We start from the raw sequence: 18,775 nt of genomic DNA, 5'->3' as shown, positions 1-18,775 counted from the left end.
CTCTTCTGTCATCCAGCACTAGAAGAGAGAAGGATTTGGAAGTTTTATGAGCTGCCGGGTCAGGGTGGGCAGGGGCGGCTCTCAGTGAGTCAAGCCATGTTGGCCGTGGCTGGAGTTGTCCATAGGCCCTAGGTCTTCATTTTCCTACCTGTAAAGTGGGGACAGGGTAGCTTTCCAGCCCAGTGCATGTGCAGTATGATGGAGGGGATCTATGGAAAGGCCCTGCCCCTCAGAGAACACTGGGATGTGTTTGTCACCTCATTTTCCTCCAGTGACAGGCCTGTCAATATCCTGGAGTCTTCAAAAGACCAGAAAGAACCCCTCCCCAGCCAACAGAACAGCCCCTGGACTGCTGAGGGAGACTCGAGGAAACTGGCCTTTGTACCCTCAAAGTGATCTCTTTATGTTCACTCCAGCCTTCCTTCCCCTTTCAGCCTTAAAGGGCCCGGGCGTAGGATTCTGCCAGACCTGGATTCGAATCCAGGTGCTGCCATTTCCTAGGCAGTCTTTGGGCAAGTCATTTGGTCAGCCGTGGGCTGGGGCTGAGAGCAGGGTTTGCGCAGGCTGAAAGGAAATAATGTCCACAAATCTCTGACTCAAAGTAGGTGCACCCGTCTCTTGGTGGCAGACAGTGCCTGGCCTGTCCCTTCCTGCTGCCCTCTTTGTTTCTGTTGGTTCCTCTGCCTGAAACACCCTCCCCACTGAAACCTTACTCTTGTGGGCAGACCCAGGGAAGAGGGAGGTTGTGCTTGGGAAGCAGGTGTTGAAATCTCCGTGCCAGCAACTTGGTTGACCAGTTCTCAGTTAAGCTGAGTGCTCCCTGGCTCTGGGTGGGTGGGGAGGGAATGCGGGTGTCTGGAGCGCCATAAGAAACACATCGCCCACCTGGCCCTTCACGCCAGTCCTCAGAACGGTCCAAGGACAGAGCTTTTCTGCATTGTCAACACTGGAGCTGGCTGAGCCAGGTTTTCTCCACCACTGCTGGGAGGGATGTCAGGGCGGACGGCAGGCTCTTCAGTCAAGCCAGCTGCTGTCCACATTCGGGGTCTGTCCTCAACCTCCTGGGAGCAGGCCAGCCGGCTGCCAACCCAGTCTGGCTTTGGAAATAAAAAGCCCATGAAATCATTTGTGCAAGCTCATCCTGGGGGTGTGGTGTGTGCAGCTCAGGAAACATGATTGAGATGTGGTAGGGCGGAGGGGGTGGGGCAGAACTCGGGGAAGGAGGGGAGAGGAGAGGTGGAGGGGCTGGGTTGTGTGGTCTTCAGAGCCTGGCCACTCAGTGCCATCTGTAACCGAGCATCACTAGGGAGCTGTCTGCCCCAGCCCTCGCCTCCTGAACCAGGATCTGCATGGTAATAAGATGCCCAGGTGATTGGTGTGCACATTCTAGGCTGAGACTTGCTGCTTTAGAGACTGGACTGGCTTTGAGTCCCAGCTCCCTGCTTGCTAGCTGTGTGACCTTAGACAAGTCACTTTACCTCTTTGAACCTCAGCTCCCTCATCTGCAAGATGGGCTTAGTTAGAAATTCTTTCCCCAGGAGGGTTAATAATCCACATTAAAGCCAGTGATGTGTGTCCAAGGCAGTGAGCCGGGTGTGTGGCACCCAGACCGTACCCCCCAGTTAATGGTTGCTGGTGCTATTGCTGTTATTTTGTCTGGAGAGCCAAAGATCTGGGCTCCCGCTGTCACCTTGGGTGGATTTGGGGCAAGTCTCATTCCCTCTCCGGTCCTCGTTTTCTCCATCTGTACAAGGGGTCTATTGGCTCCTGCCTTGCCTTCCTCATGAGATGGTTGCTCAAAGGAAAAGTGAGGGGTGCTGGGCCTCATTCCAAAGTGTCCCTCTGGGGAATGGGAAGTGTCAGGGAGGTGCCCCTGGGTGCCTGCATCCAAGGGAGGAGCCATGTCATTCTTTATTTTTTGTGCCCTTCTTTGCTACTTCTGTTCTTGCTGCAAGATGTGTTAGAGGGCTGGCTCTAGACGCCAGGCTGCAGTCAGAGCCATGCTGGGGCTCGCCTTTGCACCTGCCCTGCTCAGTGGCTTTGGAATTGAGTCGCCTTCCCCACTCTGAGCAGCGTGGCCAGAAGAGATGATTCAGCTTGGGACCTGTGCTCCAGCCTTCACCCCCGAAGGAGGCCCCAGATGCCTTGTGCTCCTGGGCAGGGGTGGAGTGGCTTGGGAACTTTCCCCCCATTGTGATTCCTGTCCCCAACGTGGGGCCTGCTCTTCTCGGCGAGAGATGTCCTGGGACCGGTCCTAGCCTTGCTCCTGATATACTGGGTTATCTGGGCAAATGGCTTGACCACTCGGCCTCAGTTTCCCCATTTGTACAATGAGGGGAGGTTCAGTGAGATGGTCCCGGTTGGATTAGGCCCTTAGGTTCCCTCCCTGCCCCCTCTTAGCTTCCTCTGTGCCCTCTAGCCCTGGCAGGAATCCCTTGCCCTCTAGGTCTGGACCCTGGAACCCACGCAGATCTCAGCCTAGCAGCTAACGCTAGGGCTGGGAAAGGCTGGAGAAAAGGGGGAGAGGGAGAGAGTATGTGTCCTCCAGGAGCCCTGGCCGGGGCTGTCTCCTGTGGGAGAGAGGAGGAATTTTCCTCTGTGTGTGCAAACAGTATCCGTTTTCTCTCGTTTCCAAAAGCTGGTGACGTAACCAGCTCTCCACCCCTCCCTCCCCTCTGGCCTATTTTTAGCTGGCCCCGACAGTATCCTAAAAGGGTTCCAGACTGCCCTGCTCCGAGGCCATGTAGGGAGGGTAGCAGTCGGGTGAGGAAGGAGAGAAGCTCCTCTGTCTGTCCCAGGATGGACAGACATCCCAGTAGGGAAAGAACCTGCCCCCAACTGCCTCCAGGGAGGGAGGAACTGTGTTGAAGGAGCTGGGTTAGGGCCTTCAGGCTTTGACAGTTCCTGGGTCTATGAGGAGCTCCGCAAGGGGATTCTGAGCAACCAGTCTGGAGCCTCCCCACCTGGGTTTCAGTCCTAGCTCCACACTATCTCACCCTGGCCTTGGGCTCAGCTTGTGCCTCTGGGCCTTGCTTTCTGCACCTGGGATAATGATGGGACCCACGCCATGGGTTGTTATGAGGATTGAATTAACTTCATGTAGAACAGTGCCTGGTACAAAGTAAGTCTCAGTGAAGGTGGTTCTGGAATTGGTATTATCATCCGGCCCCAGGGAAGTGCTCCCACCCCTTCCTGTGGTTAGGGGCAGGGGGGTCCACTGAACCCTCCTCTGCCTTCTCCCCTCCTGCTTTTCCTGTTCAGCTTCGGGCAGTATGCATGTGAAAGTAGTGGTGTGGAAGCCCTTGGAACAACAGGGCCTGGCACATAGTAAACGCTAAATCAGTGGGAACTGTATTTATTGAGTTTTGTTTTAATGTAATAAAACAAACCTGGGTTTGAATTCCAGCCCCACCCACTGACTCACTGTGTGTCTTTGGGCAAGACGTTTATTTAACCTCTCCGAGCCTCGGTTTCCACAACTGTAAAATAGAATGACAACACCTACATAGGAGAGTTCTGTGTTGGTTTGGGTAGGCTATAGGGCATCGCAATGCTTAGCACAATGGGTGCAAAGAAGAGCCTGAGAGTGGAGCTGGCTGCAGTGTGGCTTCTAAGGACTGGCTTTGCTACTGCATCTTGCAGCAACAGCAGAAGCAGCAGCAAGCAGTGCTTGCACCGCACTTTACAGTTTGCATGCAGGCAGGTGGTGGTCCCTCCCACCCCTCTCTTCGTGAAGTCCTGGGCTCATACCTTAATGTGGCGCTTGTCACCACCAGCTGGTACTCTGGTTATATATCAGCCTGGCTGTCCTCTCACGCCACTCCCCTAGGCTGGGAACTCCCAGAGGGCAGGGAGGGATGGATGCCCCAATGCACCTTCCTTGCCCAGCTCAAGATAGGCCCCAGGTGGGTGTTGGGGTTGTGTCTGAGGGTTGGACTGGCACAAGGAGCTCACCTTCTGACCACCTGTTCCTCTTGGCTTTTGCAGATGGGAGGAGGAGCTCGCCAAGCGCATGAACCTTCAGACCATGGTGGACACACTGCAGGAGGTAAGAGCCCTCAGACATCCCGACCAGGAGAGGCATGCCAGAGAGCCGTGTGGCCAAGGGGCACAGTCTTCATGCGGCAAAGCCAGGACATTCTTGCACAGCCCCTACTCTGTGACCTCCTTCTGCCTCAGTCTCTCCTTTATGGAGCCAAGAGATCTCTTCCACTTCCTCTGCTTGGAAGCTAGGAATGGACCAGCACAGTGTTGCACAAGAGCTCTGATGCAGGGGTTGAGAAGCCTGGGTCCGGGTCCCAGGGTGAAAGTCCCAGCTGCTGTATGAGCTGGGACCAGCGACCCTTCTCACCAGTCACTGTCTCCCCACCTGAGGCTTGGACTAGGTGGTCTGTAAGCCTCCAAACAAGAAGGGTGCCCTCGGTTGGGCTGAAGGCCTTGGAGAGGGCAGGTGGGCACGTCACAGGTGGGCTCCCAGCCTGAGCAGGCTCTCTGTGGTGGGCATTTGGAAACATTTCCCTTGCTGCTCTAGCTGGAATCTCTGCATTCTGGGCTCTGCAACTCCCCCGCCTGTGGTGTAACCTGAGCAGCAAACTTCATCTTCTCAGCCTCTATTTTCCTCTCTGTCAAATGGGAACAAAAGTAGCAACCCCCTGAGAAGGCATGAAAAGTTCCTCCAAAAATGTCTAGAAATTGCGTTCTGATACCGAAAGCATTTATCGTCTAAGAAAGTTAGAGACAGATTAAGATAATTGCCAATGGGTAGAAGGAAAAGTTTGAATGTCTCCCTTTCTTTTATAATGAAAGTGCTTTTTTCTTTATAAATTTAATGGGTTCATGGTCAAATATGTGGAAGCTATAGAAAAGCACAAAGAAAATACACATGATCTTCAGTTCCACCCTCCACAGTTGAAAAACTGGCGTGTGACCTTCCGATCTTGTCTGTGCGGATGCACACCCACGCTCTTTAGATGCATGTTAGGTCGACACACGTGACATTGTCATTTTTGAAAGCAGAGATGGCCCAATATTGGCAATTTCACACGGATTGATCTCATATTTTTAATGTAATAGGATTGCTTGTTAATTAACCTGCTCTTTTAATACCTGCCATGGATTTTCCCACGTAATAGATAATCCTTTGGGAAGTGTTTTAAGCAGTCAGCAGTGTTCAGTGGGGAGCCAGGCAGGATGAGGTCCTTGGCGCCCCTTCCCTGGCATGCAGGTGCCCAGCTGGGGTGGACATCGGGTGCCTAGGGCTCTGGACTCAGGTGTCCAGACCCTTCTATCCCCAGAGGACCTGGCCCCTCTGAAGCCTCCCCATCTCCATCCCCGCAGGCAGCACAGGAGGCTGATGCCATCCAGGAGGAGATGAACGAGAAGATCGAGCGGCTCAAGGCCGAGCTGGTGGTGTTTAAGGGGCTTATGAGTGACGTAAGTGCCGCCCGCCGCCCCTGGGTGTCATGACCTCCCCACACCCATCATGCAAAATGCTTCATTCCCTCCGAGGCTCTGGAGCTCGGCTTCTAGTTAGAATCCTGGCTGGCTGTGTTTGACCGTGAGGATGACGGATGCATTGGATGCATCAGAGACCAGGCACCCTCCTCCCACCCCCTCCCCACTTCCGCTTCCCTTGGTCTGAGTAGAGATGCATTAATCTGCCGCTTAACCCATCCCGCCCTCCCCCGGGCTCCCCTGATGGTCTGTGTGTGTTTGCTCCCACTCCTTCCCAGCTCGCCTTGATGAGGGCAGGCCTTGGTGTCTGGGTGCAGTGGGGTGTCTGGCAGGTTGGGCCCGGTGCCGTCTGGTCTGTGCGGGCCTGAGAGACTCGCAGGCCCAGCGGCCTTCAGCAGGGTTGCTCTGTGAGGTCAGGAAAGGCCGGCGTGCGTGTCTTTTTGACAATCTGGGGCCCCTCTGAGTATCCGTGGGTGGGGGGAGCTATTGGCAGCAAAGGGCTTCTTGCTGCTGGGGACCAAGGTCTCCTCCTTCCAACAGTGGGCAGTACAGGGGGAGACCCCACCAGAAGGCAGAAGGGGCCAGAACGTGGGTGAGTGAGCCTGGCATGGCTCCCGGTGTGGAGGGGCATGAAGCTGGGTGAGGTTGGTAGAAGCCTCTCAGGACCCTAGTTGGAGGCCACTGGGCTCCCTCTCACTTGTGTCCAAGGGGATCCACCCTGTGGTCCTCAGTGACTCCCACTGCTGGTCGTGGGAGGCATCCAAGAGAGAGAGAGCTGCCTGTGTCGGGGACAGGTAGGGTGTGCGGGCGGGAAAAGAAGGGCTCTCTTTCTCCAGCGGGAGTTTGGCTTTCTTTTTTCTTTGCTCTAACAAAGTAAACATGGATCCTGTGTCTGCTGGGAGGATGCCTTCCAGCCCTTAGGGAGAGCAGCACACACGGTGTCACACTGGCCCCCGACTCCCAAGGCCCCGACCCCATCCCACCCTGAGCAGCGCCGCAGCCCCCCACTCCACGGAAAAGCCTAAGGCACCCTCGGACTCTGGAGGCCTCCCCGCACCATCCCTGCTGACACCTAGGGGTCTCCCCACCTCTCTGCCCAGCCCCCCAGGCTTGCTCCATCCCTCGCTCATGTAAACCCTGCTGTCCTCCCTGCAGCCCATGACAGACCTGGACACAAAGATCCAAGAAAAGGCCATGAAGGTGGACATGGACATCTGCCGCCGAATCGATATCACGGCCAAGCTGTGCGATGTCGCACAGCAGCGGAACTCGGAAGACGTGTCCAAGATCTTCCAGGTGACTAGGGCTGCCCTGCTCACCAGCCAACTCCCCGCTCTCCCAGAGCAGCCCTGGCCTCCAGCCCTGCCCAGCCAACCCCTGTTTCCCTCCACATCCCACTCACTCCCTCCCCTTCCCCGAGAGGCAGCACTACCTGACCCTGTGGCCTCCCCAGGTAAACGTAGAATCAGGCTCCCCTGGACTCATAGCCTCGTCTGACTGCTTCATCCTATGGCTGGGGAGACCGAGGCCCAGAGGATGATGTGCTGTGCTCAAGGAAGGAAGTGGCAGAAATCAGTCTCCTGCCCCTCCAGGGCTTGGTTCACCAGCCTACACTGTACCCACTGCACCATTTCCTGTTCCTTCCTCTGGGTGCTAGAACTGGGCATCATCCCCACGGTTGGGGAACCCTGGCCAGGTTATGGGGAGAACTCGGGGAGCTGGCCTGAGCTCTGGTAGAGGGGCCTCAGAGTTCAGAAGGGGAGCTGTTGGCCTTTGACTATTTTTCATTCCCCCCTAAAGAGGCTCTCGATACCCCCCCGACCTAACGTGCAAGTGTGGGTGCCCCCGAGAGACGGCGATCAGGTTAGCGCCAGTGAGGCTGTCTTCTGGAGAGGGCTTGGGGGGCCAGTCCAGCCGAATGAGGCACATGTCATTCTCCAGAGGCTGCTTCTTGAGTTTCGGGTTGTGGTTTGGCTTTTGCTTGAGCCCAGGGCAATACGGTGTGTTGTCGCTCTGTGTGTGTGACTCTGACGTCGCTGGGCCAGATCCGGGCCTCCCTGGGGCCCTCTCTCCACCTCCATGCCTTCTTGCTGTCCCTCTGCCGGGAAGCAGGGGAGGCCAATGCAGGCTTCGTTTGCTCGTGGCTTGTCTGCTTGGAGTGGAAGCTTTTGGTGAACCTTGGGCCGCCTGTCCTTTGCCTTTGCATGTGAGCAAAGACAGGGCTCTGGGCAGCATGGGGCCGTATGGCCTTTGTCAGGGGTTCTCCATCTCTCTGGCTGGCTCTGAGATATCCCAGGTGACTCTGTGTCCTGGTCTGGCCTGCTCCTCTCTCCAAACTGTGGGGTTGCTTCTGTGGTAAAAGGGCGAGCTGAGCCGGCGCACCCACCAGGCCGCCCAGGGCAGGGAAGAGTCCAGCCCGTCTGTGTCCCCTTGCATGTCTCCCACCTCACGCTTCCTGCTAACGCCGCCTGCTTCTTAGAGGACCTGCACCTTTCCTGGCACTGGCCGGCCCCAGTCACGCTCATCATCCTGTGAGATGCCGGCTCCCTTCCCAGTTCACCCCTCCCCTCCATCCTAGCCGAGCCCCCCAGTTACCTTGATTGCTTCCTTTCCGGTTCAGGTGGTCCCCAAAAAGAAAGAACGTAAGGTGGCTTCCGATGATGACATCTCCGAGCAGGACGGGGAGGTGAACCGGTTCTCGGACGACGAGGTCGGCTCCATGAACATTACCGATGAGATGAAGCGTATGTTTAACCAGCTGTGAGTATCCCCGTGGCCTGCACACTCTCGGCCTGCACACTCTCCGTTTCCCCGGATTGCTTGGGCAGGGGCGGTGAACGGGAAGGCTTGGGCTGAGAGTAGCCCGCAGCACTGGAAGAATTTGGATTCATTTCCTTTTTTTTTTTTTTTTTTTTTTTTGAGACAGGGTCTCACTTTGTCACCCAGGCTGGAGGCTGGAGGGCGGTGGTATGATCACAGCTCACTGCAGCCTCAGCCTCTTGGGTTTAGGGATCCTTTCATCTCAGCCTCCCAAATAGTTGGGACCACAGGCATGTGCCATCATGCCCAGCTAATTTTAAATTTTGTTTGTACAGACAGGGTCTTACCGTGTTGCCTAGGCTGATCTCAACTCCCTGAGCTCCCGATGCTCCTGCCTCGGCCTCCCAAAGTGCTGGGCTTACAGGGGTAAACCACTGCACCCAGCCAAGATTCATTTTCAACATTTGTAATTTGGGAAATTTCATATGTTCAGCCTCTCTTGGAAGCTTGAAGAGGTCAGGCATTGCTGAACCTGGGGCACAGTTTAACAGGGCTGGATGGCAGCTGCTGAATCTGGACAGGTGCATACTCTTCCATTCACCAGCGTCCTTTATGTTCCCTGTCTACCATTCTCCTGCCTTTCCTTTGAAAGCTTCCTCCAAAAAAGCGGTGGGAGAAGGGGTGTTCTTGCCCATGAGATACAGGGGCTGGGCTGTCCCCTCCCTGGTCATGTGTAAACATGTCTGTGTCTAAGGATGTCATGAACCCAGAAGGGGCAATGACAGATGTGGTCTTATTTGTAGGCTTTTTTTTTTTTTTTTTTTTTTTTGAGACGGAGTCTGGCTCTGTCTCCCAGGCTGGAGTGCAGTGGCCGGATCTCAGCTCACTGCAAGCTCCGCCTCCCGGGTTTACACCATTCTCCTGCCTCAGCCTCCGGAGTAGCTGGGACTACAGGCGCCCGCCACCTCGCCCGGCTAGTTTTTTGTATTTTTAGTAGAGACGGGGTTTCACCGTGTTAGCCAGGATGGTCTCGATCTCCTGACCTCGTGATCCGCCCGTCTCGGCCTCCCAAAGTGCTGGGATTACAGGCTTGAGCCACCGCGCCCGGCCATTTGTAGGCTATTTTTCTTTTCTTTTCTTTCTTTCTTTCTTTCTTTCTTTCTTTCTTTCTTTCTTTCTTTCTTTCTTTCTTTCTTTCTTTCTTTTTCTCTCTCTCTCTCTCTCTCTCTCTCTCTCTCTCTTTCTTTCTTTCTTTCTTTTTTTTTTTTTTTTTTGAGACAGAGTCTCATTGTGTCACCCAGACTGGAGTATAGTGGCGAGATCTTGGCTCACTGCAGCTTCTGCCTCCTGGGTTCCAGTGTTTCTCCTGCCTCAATCTCCCAAGTAGCTGGGATCACAGGCATGCACCATGATGCCTGGCTAATTTTTGCATTTTTAGTAGAGGCAGGGTTTCACCATGTTGTCCAGGCTGGTCTCGAACTCCTGACCCCAAGTGATCTGCCTACTTCAGCCTCCCAAAGTGCTGGGATCACAGGCAAGAGCTACCTCACCTAGCCTGTGGGCCATTCTTGAGCAGACCTTAGCCAGACCCACCTGCACTAGTTTGCCCTTGGTGGGCTGGCTGTGTTGACCACACGGCTTGCAGAAATGGCTCCTGACGTTCACTTGGAGGGGGCCCCACAAATGTCACTTTGCTGACTCCAGACGCCCAGCCTAGGAGATGGGGTCTCACTCGCCTTTTGTAGACAGGGAAACTGAGACTCTGAGAGGAGAAGGGACTTGGGCAACGCCGCTCAGCTAGTATGTGGCTGAGCTGGGATTCAGAGCCAGGCCGCCTCCCACACTAATGCACTCTCAGTAGGAAATGCTGCTTGGGGTGGTGGCAGGGTCTGGGCTGGGTATGGTCAGTGGTGGGCGAACCTGCTGGTGCCAGCTCTTAGAAGCTGCTGTACCCACTCCAGGCTCAGTGATGTCATGTTAGTACCTTAAAATTTGCCATTGCAGGAAATCGGCAAATGCTACCAATCAGAGCTCTGGGAGGCTCTGCCACCTCCTGAACCCCCCCAGAGAGGGCATGTTCCTTCTAGCAGATGCCTTTGACATCACTTGTTTCAAAAGCCAGGGGCACGGGCTCTCCTAACCTTCCTGCAGAGCTCTGAGGCTGGCTCAGAATTCCATAGTCCAGAGCTCACTCTGCCTGGCCCCTCAGAGGGGCACACGTGGAGTTAGGACAGAGCTATGCCTCCAACTCTTGGTCCAGTGCTTTGTCCCCCATGCCACACTCGGAAGATAATTCTCTCTTCTGTCCCTATTCTAGGCTGACTTTTAAGGTAGACAGGAGGCAGGGGCAGGGTTGGAACTGGGTGGGGACAGGAACTCTTTTGCCTGATACTTCCTGGACCTGCCATTCCTTTGAAACAGAACTGAGATGGGAGCTGTATTTTAGGGGTTTGCTATTTAAGGGTGATAAGGAGACCCCTAGATTCTTGATTCCTCTTTTGATACCCCCCCATCTCATATTCTCATCTTTTGCTGCCTGCCAAGAGGGGCTTTTTTTTTTTTAGACAGCCTTGCTGTGTCACCCAGGCTGGAGTGTGTGGTGGTGTGATGTCAGCTCACTGCAGCTTCCACCTCCCGGGTTCAAGCAATTCTCCTGCCTCAGTCTCCGAAGTAGCTGAGATCACAGGCACGCACCAACACACTCAGCTAATTTTTTTTTGGTACTTTTTTAGTAGAGACGAGGTTTTACCGTGTTGCCCAGGCTAGTCTCAAACTCCTGGCCTCAAGTGATCCACCCGCCTTGACCTCCCAGAGTCCTGGAATTACAGGCATGAGCCACTGCACCCGGCCAATAGGGGCTTTTGGAAAGAACCAGTGGTTGGGTCTAGGTTTTCTGAACATTGCCCTGGGCATTTCTGAGCCTAAGACAGGACTGTATGCCCTGGAGACCCCAGGCTGGGTCCACGTGGTTAAATTAAAGGGCTTCTCTGAAGAAATTATTGTCCTTGCTTTTATAAAGTCCCCAGGGCATTGTTAAGCTGACCAGGAATAGGGTGAGCTACAAAAGGAGACAGATCAGAGTGGAAGCCAGGAGGCCCCACGGGCAAAGGCTCCAGTGTGTGCAAACAGCATTCAGATCCAAGTCAGGCGAGGTTGGCTGCAGGAATGGGCGCCTCAGTGTTGATAAAGCTGAATTGGGTTCACTATGGAATTAGATTTAGCTGGTTGTGAAGTTACCTAAGTTAAAACAATGAACCCTCTGATCACTTTGATCACCCCCCACCCCCATTCTGCAGTTCTGTGTAGGTCACCCTGACCCCACCACAGGCGGGGCCCTGGGCCTTTCCCGTGGACATCTCCGCCAGCTGTGGGCAGGACCTACCTAGCCAGGCTGCCCCTGGCCAGATCTGATGAAGTGTTTGAGTAATGCAGCCGTGTTTTGTTTTGATCCAAGTCGGTTGTTTGGGCTTCAGACCAAGAAGAAGAGGGGGAATGTGCAACTCTTCCCCGGCAGGGCCAAGGCTCCTCCTCAGCCCCACCTTGCAGATTTGTGAAGTGGGAGTCTCTTCCGAGTTCCTTCTCTGGCCCGTCTTTCTGTCCTTTCCAGCTTCCTATCCCTTGGCTGGGGTTTCCTTCAGATCCCAGACGCTGGGAAGGAAGTGAAGTCAGGAATCAAGTGTGTGATGCAGTGAGGGCTGGACCCTGGTGACTCCAGACCACACGGCCCTCTCCAGCACCCGCCCCCCAGCTCAGGACCCTGGACTCCTATGGACTGCTGTGGGAATGGCTTTTGGAGGGGAGCCGGCCCTGCCTGACTCCAGGGGGCGCTCAAGGCAGCTTTTTACCAGACAGCCTTCTTGGGACCTGCCCAGTCCCCAACCCAGTCCATTGGGAACACTCATTGCCCCGGAGGATCCAGGAAGGAGTTCAGGGAGGGCGGGCAATGGGGAGAGCCCTGGGAGGGCAGCCTGGAGACAGGGTCCACACTGTCGTGTGCTACCGATGCCCTGGGTCAAGTGATTTCACTCCTACAGACTCAGCCTTCCCCTTGGAAAGAGGGGTATGTTGGATGAGCTGATCTTTAGGTCTCCTCCAGTTGGAGTAACCAATGCATCTTGGGAACCCCTTAGTCCCAGGCAAACCTGCATGGTTGGTTAACCTACTTCTGGTTCTAGCCAATAGGGAGGTCTTGACATCTCCCAGGCTTTGAATTCAAATCTCGTTTCCAGCATGTATTGTTCTAGAAGGCCACTCAATCCCTCTGAGCCTCTGTTTTCTCACCTGTGAAATGGGAATGATAGTTATGCTTACCTCATGGGATTGTTTTGAGGGTGGAATTGTTTTGAGGGCGTTGCATTTTACTGCATGCTTAGTGGCTGGCCCAGTGCCCAGCACCTAACAGGTGCTTGGGGAGTGTCTTGATGGGGAGGAAAAGGCTGCAGGAAACATTTGGCATTCTAGCCTGTTTCTGCTACATGCTAGCTGTGTGACTTTAGACAGTTGAGTTATCCTTTCTGAGCCACCATTTTTTCATCTGTAAAATAGGAATAATACCAACCTTCCCAAATTGCAGAGAAGATGATATTATATTGAGCATCTCACTCAAACGAGGGGCTCAAGAAATAGCTGTTAAATGAATGAGGAAAATTGCAAGATTGGACTTGGAGGAAAATATCTTTAGTCCCAATTAATTAAAGCCTGACATTAGAAAAAAACCACATTTTTAATTGTACAAACAATACATAAATACATTCTGCATTTTAAAAGAGTTAAACTCCTTTTGGATATGGCGAATGTCCCCTTTGGCTACTACCCCTGTCTTTTCTGAGGACAGCCTTGAAGGTGTGTACCTATTGGGCAGCTGCCCCTTTCTGTCCCCTGTATGGGTCCCTGGAGCCTGGCTTCTGTTCAGTCATGCCCTCTGGTGTCACCCCCACAGGCGGGAGACCTTTGACTTTGACGACGACTGTGACAGCCTGACGTGGGAAGAGAATGAAGACACGCTGCTGCTCTGGGAGGATTTCACCAACTGCAATCCGACCATCGACCTGCAGGGCGAGGTGAGCCCGGCACCTGGCTTCCCAAAGGCCAGGACTAGGGACCTGGGGGGCACCTCCTTTCAATGGTCCCTCATCCCTGTTATTTTCCTACAGCCCCCACCACCCAGCTAAACTATCCCCTTTGGGCCGGGCACGGTGGCTCACGCCTGTAATCCCAGCACTTTGGGAGGCCGAGGTGGGCGGATCACCTGAGGTCGGGAGTTTGAGACCAGCCTGGCCAATATGGTGAAACCCCACCTCTACTAAAAATATAAAAATTAGCCAGGCCTGGTGGTGTGCACCTGTAATCCCAACTACTCGGGAGGCTGAGGCAGGAGAATCTCTTGAATTCAGGAACCAGAGGTTGTAGTGAGCCGAGATCGTACTCTGCACTCCAGCCTGGGTGACAGAGCAAGACTCCGTCTCAAAAATAAATCAATAAATAAAATAAACTGTCCCCTTTGTTCTATTTCCCCAGCAAGAGGAAAACTTGGGCAACTTGATCCACGAGACCGAATCCTTCTTCAAGACGAGAGACAAGGAGTACCAGGAGACGATAGGTCAGATCGAGGTGAGAGCTCGGGATGTGGAGCCCACTTGTGAGGCTCTCCTGAGGTCCACGTGGTTGAGATCCTGGCGACCAAATGCCCATGTGTCATGGGCAGGGGCTGGTAGAGTGGGACAGGCATAGGATTGGGAGTCAGGAGGCCTCAGGGGTGACTAACATATTTCTTAGGGCCTCAGTTTCCTAATCTGTCAAATGGGGGTGGTGATCCTTGCCTGCCTCAGAGAATTAAAAAGAATATATGTAGTTGAGAAGACGATCCCATAATAACCACAGAGCTGACATTTGAGTGATAGTGAGTGACGCAAGGTGCTGAGTACACCCGGTATCCTTACCTCCACCCTATGCAGTAGGCACTATGCACCCCTTTTACAGAGGAGGAGATGAGGTTGGAAGAGACCAAGTGACTTGCCCAAGGCCTTGCAGCCAGGAAGCAGCATTGAAGTACAATTCTCTCTGGCTCCAGAGGCTGTGCACATGATCATTTCTATAAATGACAGTCATTGCTATTGTGCAGGAGAAAGGGAAGCCCAGCTCCTTCCCTAGAGGAAGTATCACTTGATAGAGGACAAGAGCCAGAAACATGAAAAAGCCTTCAGGATTTTTGTAATCAGGTCTGGATAAAGGAACCCAGAGATACCGAGTTCTCAGAACCGGGTGGGGCACATCAGAGCCAGGCTGCTGCTGGGATTGCTAGGCAACCATTCCCCTTTGGCCAGAAGGAGTTCTAGGGGACGTGGAACCATGTGCAGAGAGCAGAGGGTGAGGGAGGTTGATGTCCAGAGGCCAGGTCCTGATGGTGTGGTGTCCAGTGGTGGACTCAATGGCACCATCCCTGAGGAATCCAGGATGGGAGGTTGCTGAGGCTTCTGCCATGAGGATGACTTGCCCTCACCCTTATTCCTCATTGGTTCCTCCCAGCTGGAGCTGGCCACAGCCAAGAGTGACATGAACCGACACCTGCATGAGTACATGGAGATGTGCAGCATGAAGCGAGGACTGGATGTGCAGATGGAGACCTGCCGCCGGCTCATCAAAGGCTCCGCAGACAGGTACCCGCCTGTCCTCCCAGGGGATTCAGCTATGGCGTCCTTGGAGGGGAATTCCCAAGGCTGCAACTCGGCCATGTTTCATACTGCCAACCTATCTCTCTGTCTGTCTGTCCGTCCGTCCATACATATATCCAGTGACTGTTAGCACACCTATATGCCAGATGCCTTACATATCTAACCTCATGCAAGTCCCACCACCACCCTGCCCCTTGTTGATTCAATAGATACTTGTCAAAGGCCTGCTCTGTGGAAGACGGTGGGGCCGGTGAGTACAGCCCTCGCCCTCAAGGAGCTGAAGCCCCATTTTCTGCTGAGCTGGGAGCGAGGAGGCGGACGGGGCATGCTCCTGTTTGCTCACAGAAAGTGATTTCCCTTCCTTTGCCATCTGTTAGTCTGTTCTCATGGTGCTATAAAGAACTGCCTGAGGCTCAGCGTGGTGGCTCACACCTGTAATCCCAGCACTTTGGGAGGCTGAGGTGGGAGGATCACTTGAGCCCAGGAGTTCAAGGCTAGCTTGGGCAACATAGCAAGACCCCATCTCAAAAAAAAAAAAAAAAATGCCTGAGACTGGGTAATTTATAAAGGAAAGAGGTTTAATTGACTCACCGTTCCACATGGCTGGGGAGGCCTCAGGAAACTTATAATCATGGCAGAAGGCGCCTCTTCACAGGGCAGCAGGGGAGCGAATGAGTGCCTAGCAAGGGGACACTCCCTTATAAAACCGTCAGATCTCATGAGAACTAACTCACTGTCACGAGAACAGGATGGGGAAACCGCCCCCATGATTCAATTATCTCTAACTGGTCCCTCTCATGACACGTGGGGATTATGGGAACTACAATTCCAGATGAGATCTGGGTGGGAACACAGCCAAACCATATCATCTTCTTCCAACCCAGGACCTGTCCCCAGGAGACTGACATGTGTCAGGCATGGCACACAAAGCAGAGCCCCTGCCTTCAAGGACACACAGCCTTGTCGGGGGACAGCCATGCTGAGAATGAGCTAATATGCAGAGAATGCCTGCCACACAGCACAAATACATTGTCGTTGTTTTCCTCGTTTTGCTGCATTACTGTATGAGAGGGAGGGACAGCCCTGTGGGGAGCAGATCTGTGTGCAGGGCCGTGGCCTTGCCTTTCAGACCTTTAACTCCTTGAACCCGCAGAACCCACTGTGGTTATCTCCATTATTCAGACAGAAGAGCAGACACTTAGGCAGGTTAAACAGCTTGCCCAAGCTCCCCCACCCCCAGCTCATCTGAGATAGAACCAGAACTGCAGCCCAGTGATGTTAACTGTATCCTGCATAGCCTCCTTTTGAGCGCTGAGTCATCCAGGGTTTACTGAGCACCTACTATGTGCCCAGACCTGGGTTAAGTGCTTGGAGAGTAACAGTCAAACTTGATCCACGGTCCAGCTCCCAAGGGATTTTCTTCCTAGAGAAGTCAACACAACCAGACCAAGTAGGGGCGGTGCAGGGGTTACCTCGTGAGCTTAAATGATCTTAAGGATAGCTGAGTGAGGCAGGAGCTCAGGGCGAGGCTCCTCTAAGGGTAGATATTATAGAAGTGGCAGCTCAGCCTTCCCACTCCTTGACCCTTCAGAGGTCCAGGGCTGCTCTCTGAATTTCCCCACTCTCTTGTGCTTCTCAGGAATTCACCGTCCCCCAGCTCCGTGGCCAGCAGCGACTCAGGAAGTACAGATGAGATCCAGGATGAGTTCGAGCGGGAGGCAGATGTGGAGCCCATGGTCAGCTGATGACTGAGGCCCTGCCAGCCTGGTGGTCTTGGTGATGGGGCCCTGCCACCTCTCCTCATGGGTCCAGGAAGGCCCCTTGGAGTGGGGTTCGAAGCCGCACCACACAGACTTTCTCTGCCCTCCCTTCTCTGGAGGCCCCGAGGGACTGCTGCTTCCTTCCTTCCTTCCACACCACCAACGGGTGCCCCGTCTCCATCCCCCACCCACCCAAGGAATGGTGCTGTCAATTTCTATTGTTCTCCACATTACAAATGCAGACTTCTGTGCAGACTTTGCAGTGTTAACTGTGCCTTCTCCCTTAAGCTGAGCCACTTTGAGCTCCAAAGAATTATTCCTAGCAGGTGTTTTTATACAGAACTCTAAGGTGAGGGCCGGGCCGGCCGGCCGTGGTATAATGTGGTTTCTGCCGTCCGTCCCACCTGCTCCTCTGATTGGCCATGGGCTATGCCCTCCCTTCCTCCTGAGCCAGCCCAGACCAGCCTGGGGCTTGGGGTGCTCTGCCAACCCCCAGGAAGGAGCCGCTTGCCTCTGTGAGCTTTCTAGGCCTGGGTAGGGACCACCCCAATTTTCTCACTCCCTGAAGGAGAGAAAGGTGGAAGGAAGGGAAGGAAGACACATTTTAATTTTTGGGGGATCGAGTGGCAAAGTTGAAGGGAAAAGGCACTGTGAGGGAAGGCGGAGCCTCACTGTGTTTAAACTACTATGCAAAAAACAAAACAAACAACAAAAGCAGCTTGCCTTATATCATTGTGGAAGGCAGGACCTCTCCTGGGCTCCTGGCTTCCCCCTGGAGCTGGGAGGGAGGCCGGGGTTAGGGTGATCTGTGTCGCAGCACTGACTGGGTAGCGTGGGTTTGGCTGAGGTTGGTCAGGAGGCCGGGGTTCCCGCAAGGCACTGGCCTGCCTGACCGCTTGCTCTCTTCGGGGCCTCTGCGGGTTCAGGGCAGGGGCCAAGGGGGTCTTTTATTGCCCTGATAACTTGATGTTCTTCCCTCCATCGCCAGTCAACAATAGAGGGTTAGAGATCTGTAATTTCTCTGTGAGAAAGTCTGAAGGGGCCAGGCCCGGTCTCTGCTCCCTTCTACCCGCCTTGGGTTAGGACTGTCCGGCAGTTGCCTGCTTTTGGCCGCTAGCAGGAGAGAGGCCTGGTGGGCTGCTGGCAGGGCAGGAGCTGGAGTGAGGGCCATCCTCTTTCTGCTCCTGGACACACACAAGCCTCTCTCAGCAATTCCCTTGACTGGCCAGTCAGGGTGTTGATCTGAGCCAGTATCCCCCAAGACTTGAATGGCTTGAGTGGGCCTGCATTGAAGGGCACTGTGTGGCGACCCTCCCCCTTCCAAATCTCAGCTTGGAGCCAGCTGAGCAGGCTTTGCTTTATTATTATTTTTTAACCTTTTTTACCTACTGCAATGGGTCTGTTGCCAATTTTAATTTTTTGTTGTCCCAGGAGCTCCCTCTAGTGGTCAAAGTAGCAAAATGTGCCCAAGGACTAGAACTTGGGTCCCTCTGCCTTGTCTGGAGGCAGAGGAGGGGGATCTGGGTTTGACTGGGATTGTGGTCCCCAGAGGTCCAGGGCCTTTAAGGGTCTTCTCTGTTTTCTGTTTCCCCCACCTGTGTTACAGTCTTAAAAATACTGTACATAATAGATACACGTAGAGAGAGAGAGCGTGAGAATGTGTTAGTGACTACGTGTGATGTAATTTATCACGATTTGGTGGCCTTTGTCATGAGTTTTTTCCTTTGTTTTATGTTGCTGGGGGCACCTCCCACAGGTCCCCTGCGGCAGTCTGGCTGTGACTCTTCCATAGTCAGCATCTCCTGTTAGCCAAACAGTTCCCTTTGGCAGGTACTTGGAGGGACAATGGTTTTGGAAGAGAGATGGCCCTTCTCTCTCCTCCTCACTGACCCTTGTTCTAAAGGTTACAGGGTTCAAACATACCTGATTCTTGTTGTTATTGTTGTTGAATTTTTATTTTAACCAAAGGTTATCAGAGCCAGTTGGGCTTGAACCTCAGCTGCTAAAAAGATTTTCCGTTTCCACGAGGGCAGGAAAACATCTGCCCTCGTGGGTCTCCTCCGTCCGGGGCTGAGGGAGGCGTTGGACAGTGTGGTGTGGGAGTTTCGTGGGCAGCGTGGAAGCCAGCCC

General features: G+C 53.9%; 1 protein-coding gene across 1 annotated transcript in view; it reads left to right on the top strand.

Moving 5' to 3' along the window:
* IFFO2 (intermediate filament family orphan 2) overlaps window positions 1-18,292 on the top strand; it is a 47,242-nt gene extending 28,950 nt beyond the window's left edge. Inside the window, exons 2-9 of the mRNA XM_017852061.1 lie at window positions 3,988-4,048; window positions 5,338-5,433; window positions 6,610-6,750; window positions 8,075-8,214; window positions 13,154-13,274; window positions 13,732-13,824; window positions 14,740-14,870; window positions 16,525-18,292. Coding sequence (XP_017707550.1) covers window positions 4,013-4,048; window positions 5,338-5,433; window positions 6,610-6,750; window positions 8,075-8,214; window positions 13,154-13,274; window positions 13,732-13,824; window positions 14,740-14,870; window positions 16,525-16,630 — 864 coding nt within the window. The 5' untranslated portion in view covers window positions 3,988-4,012 and the 3' untranslated portion in view covers window positions 16,631-18,292. The remainder of the gene's footprint in view (window positions 1-3,987; window positions 4,049-5,337; window positions 5,434-6,609; window positions 6,751-8,074; window positions 8,215-13,153; window positions 13,275-13,731; window positions 13,825-14,739; window positions 14,871-16,524) is intronic.
* Window positions 18,293-18,775: the final 483 nt, after the last annotated feature.

This window comes from Rhinopithecus bieti, unplaced genomic scaffold (assembly GCF_001698545.2).
Source record: "Rhinopithecus bieti isolate Rb0 unplaced genomic scaffold, ASM169854v2 scaffold_33652, whole genome shotgun sequence".
Taxonomy (NCBI): Eukaryota; Metazoa; Chordata; class Mammalia; order Primates; family Cercopithecidae; genus Rhinopithecus; species Rhinopithecus bieti.
Note: the sequence above shows the minus strand (reverse complement) of the source record. Positions and strands in the feature narration are given on the sequence as shown.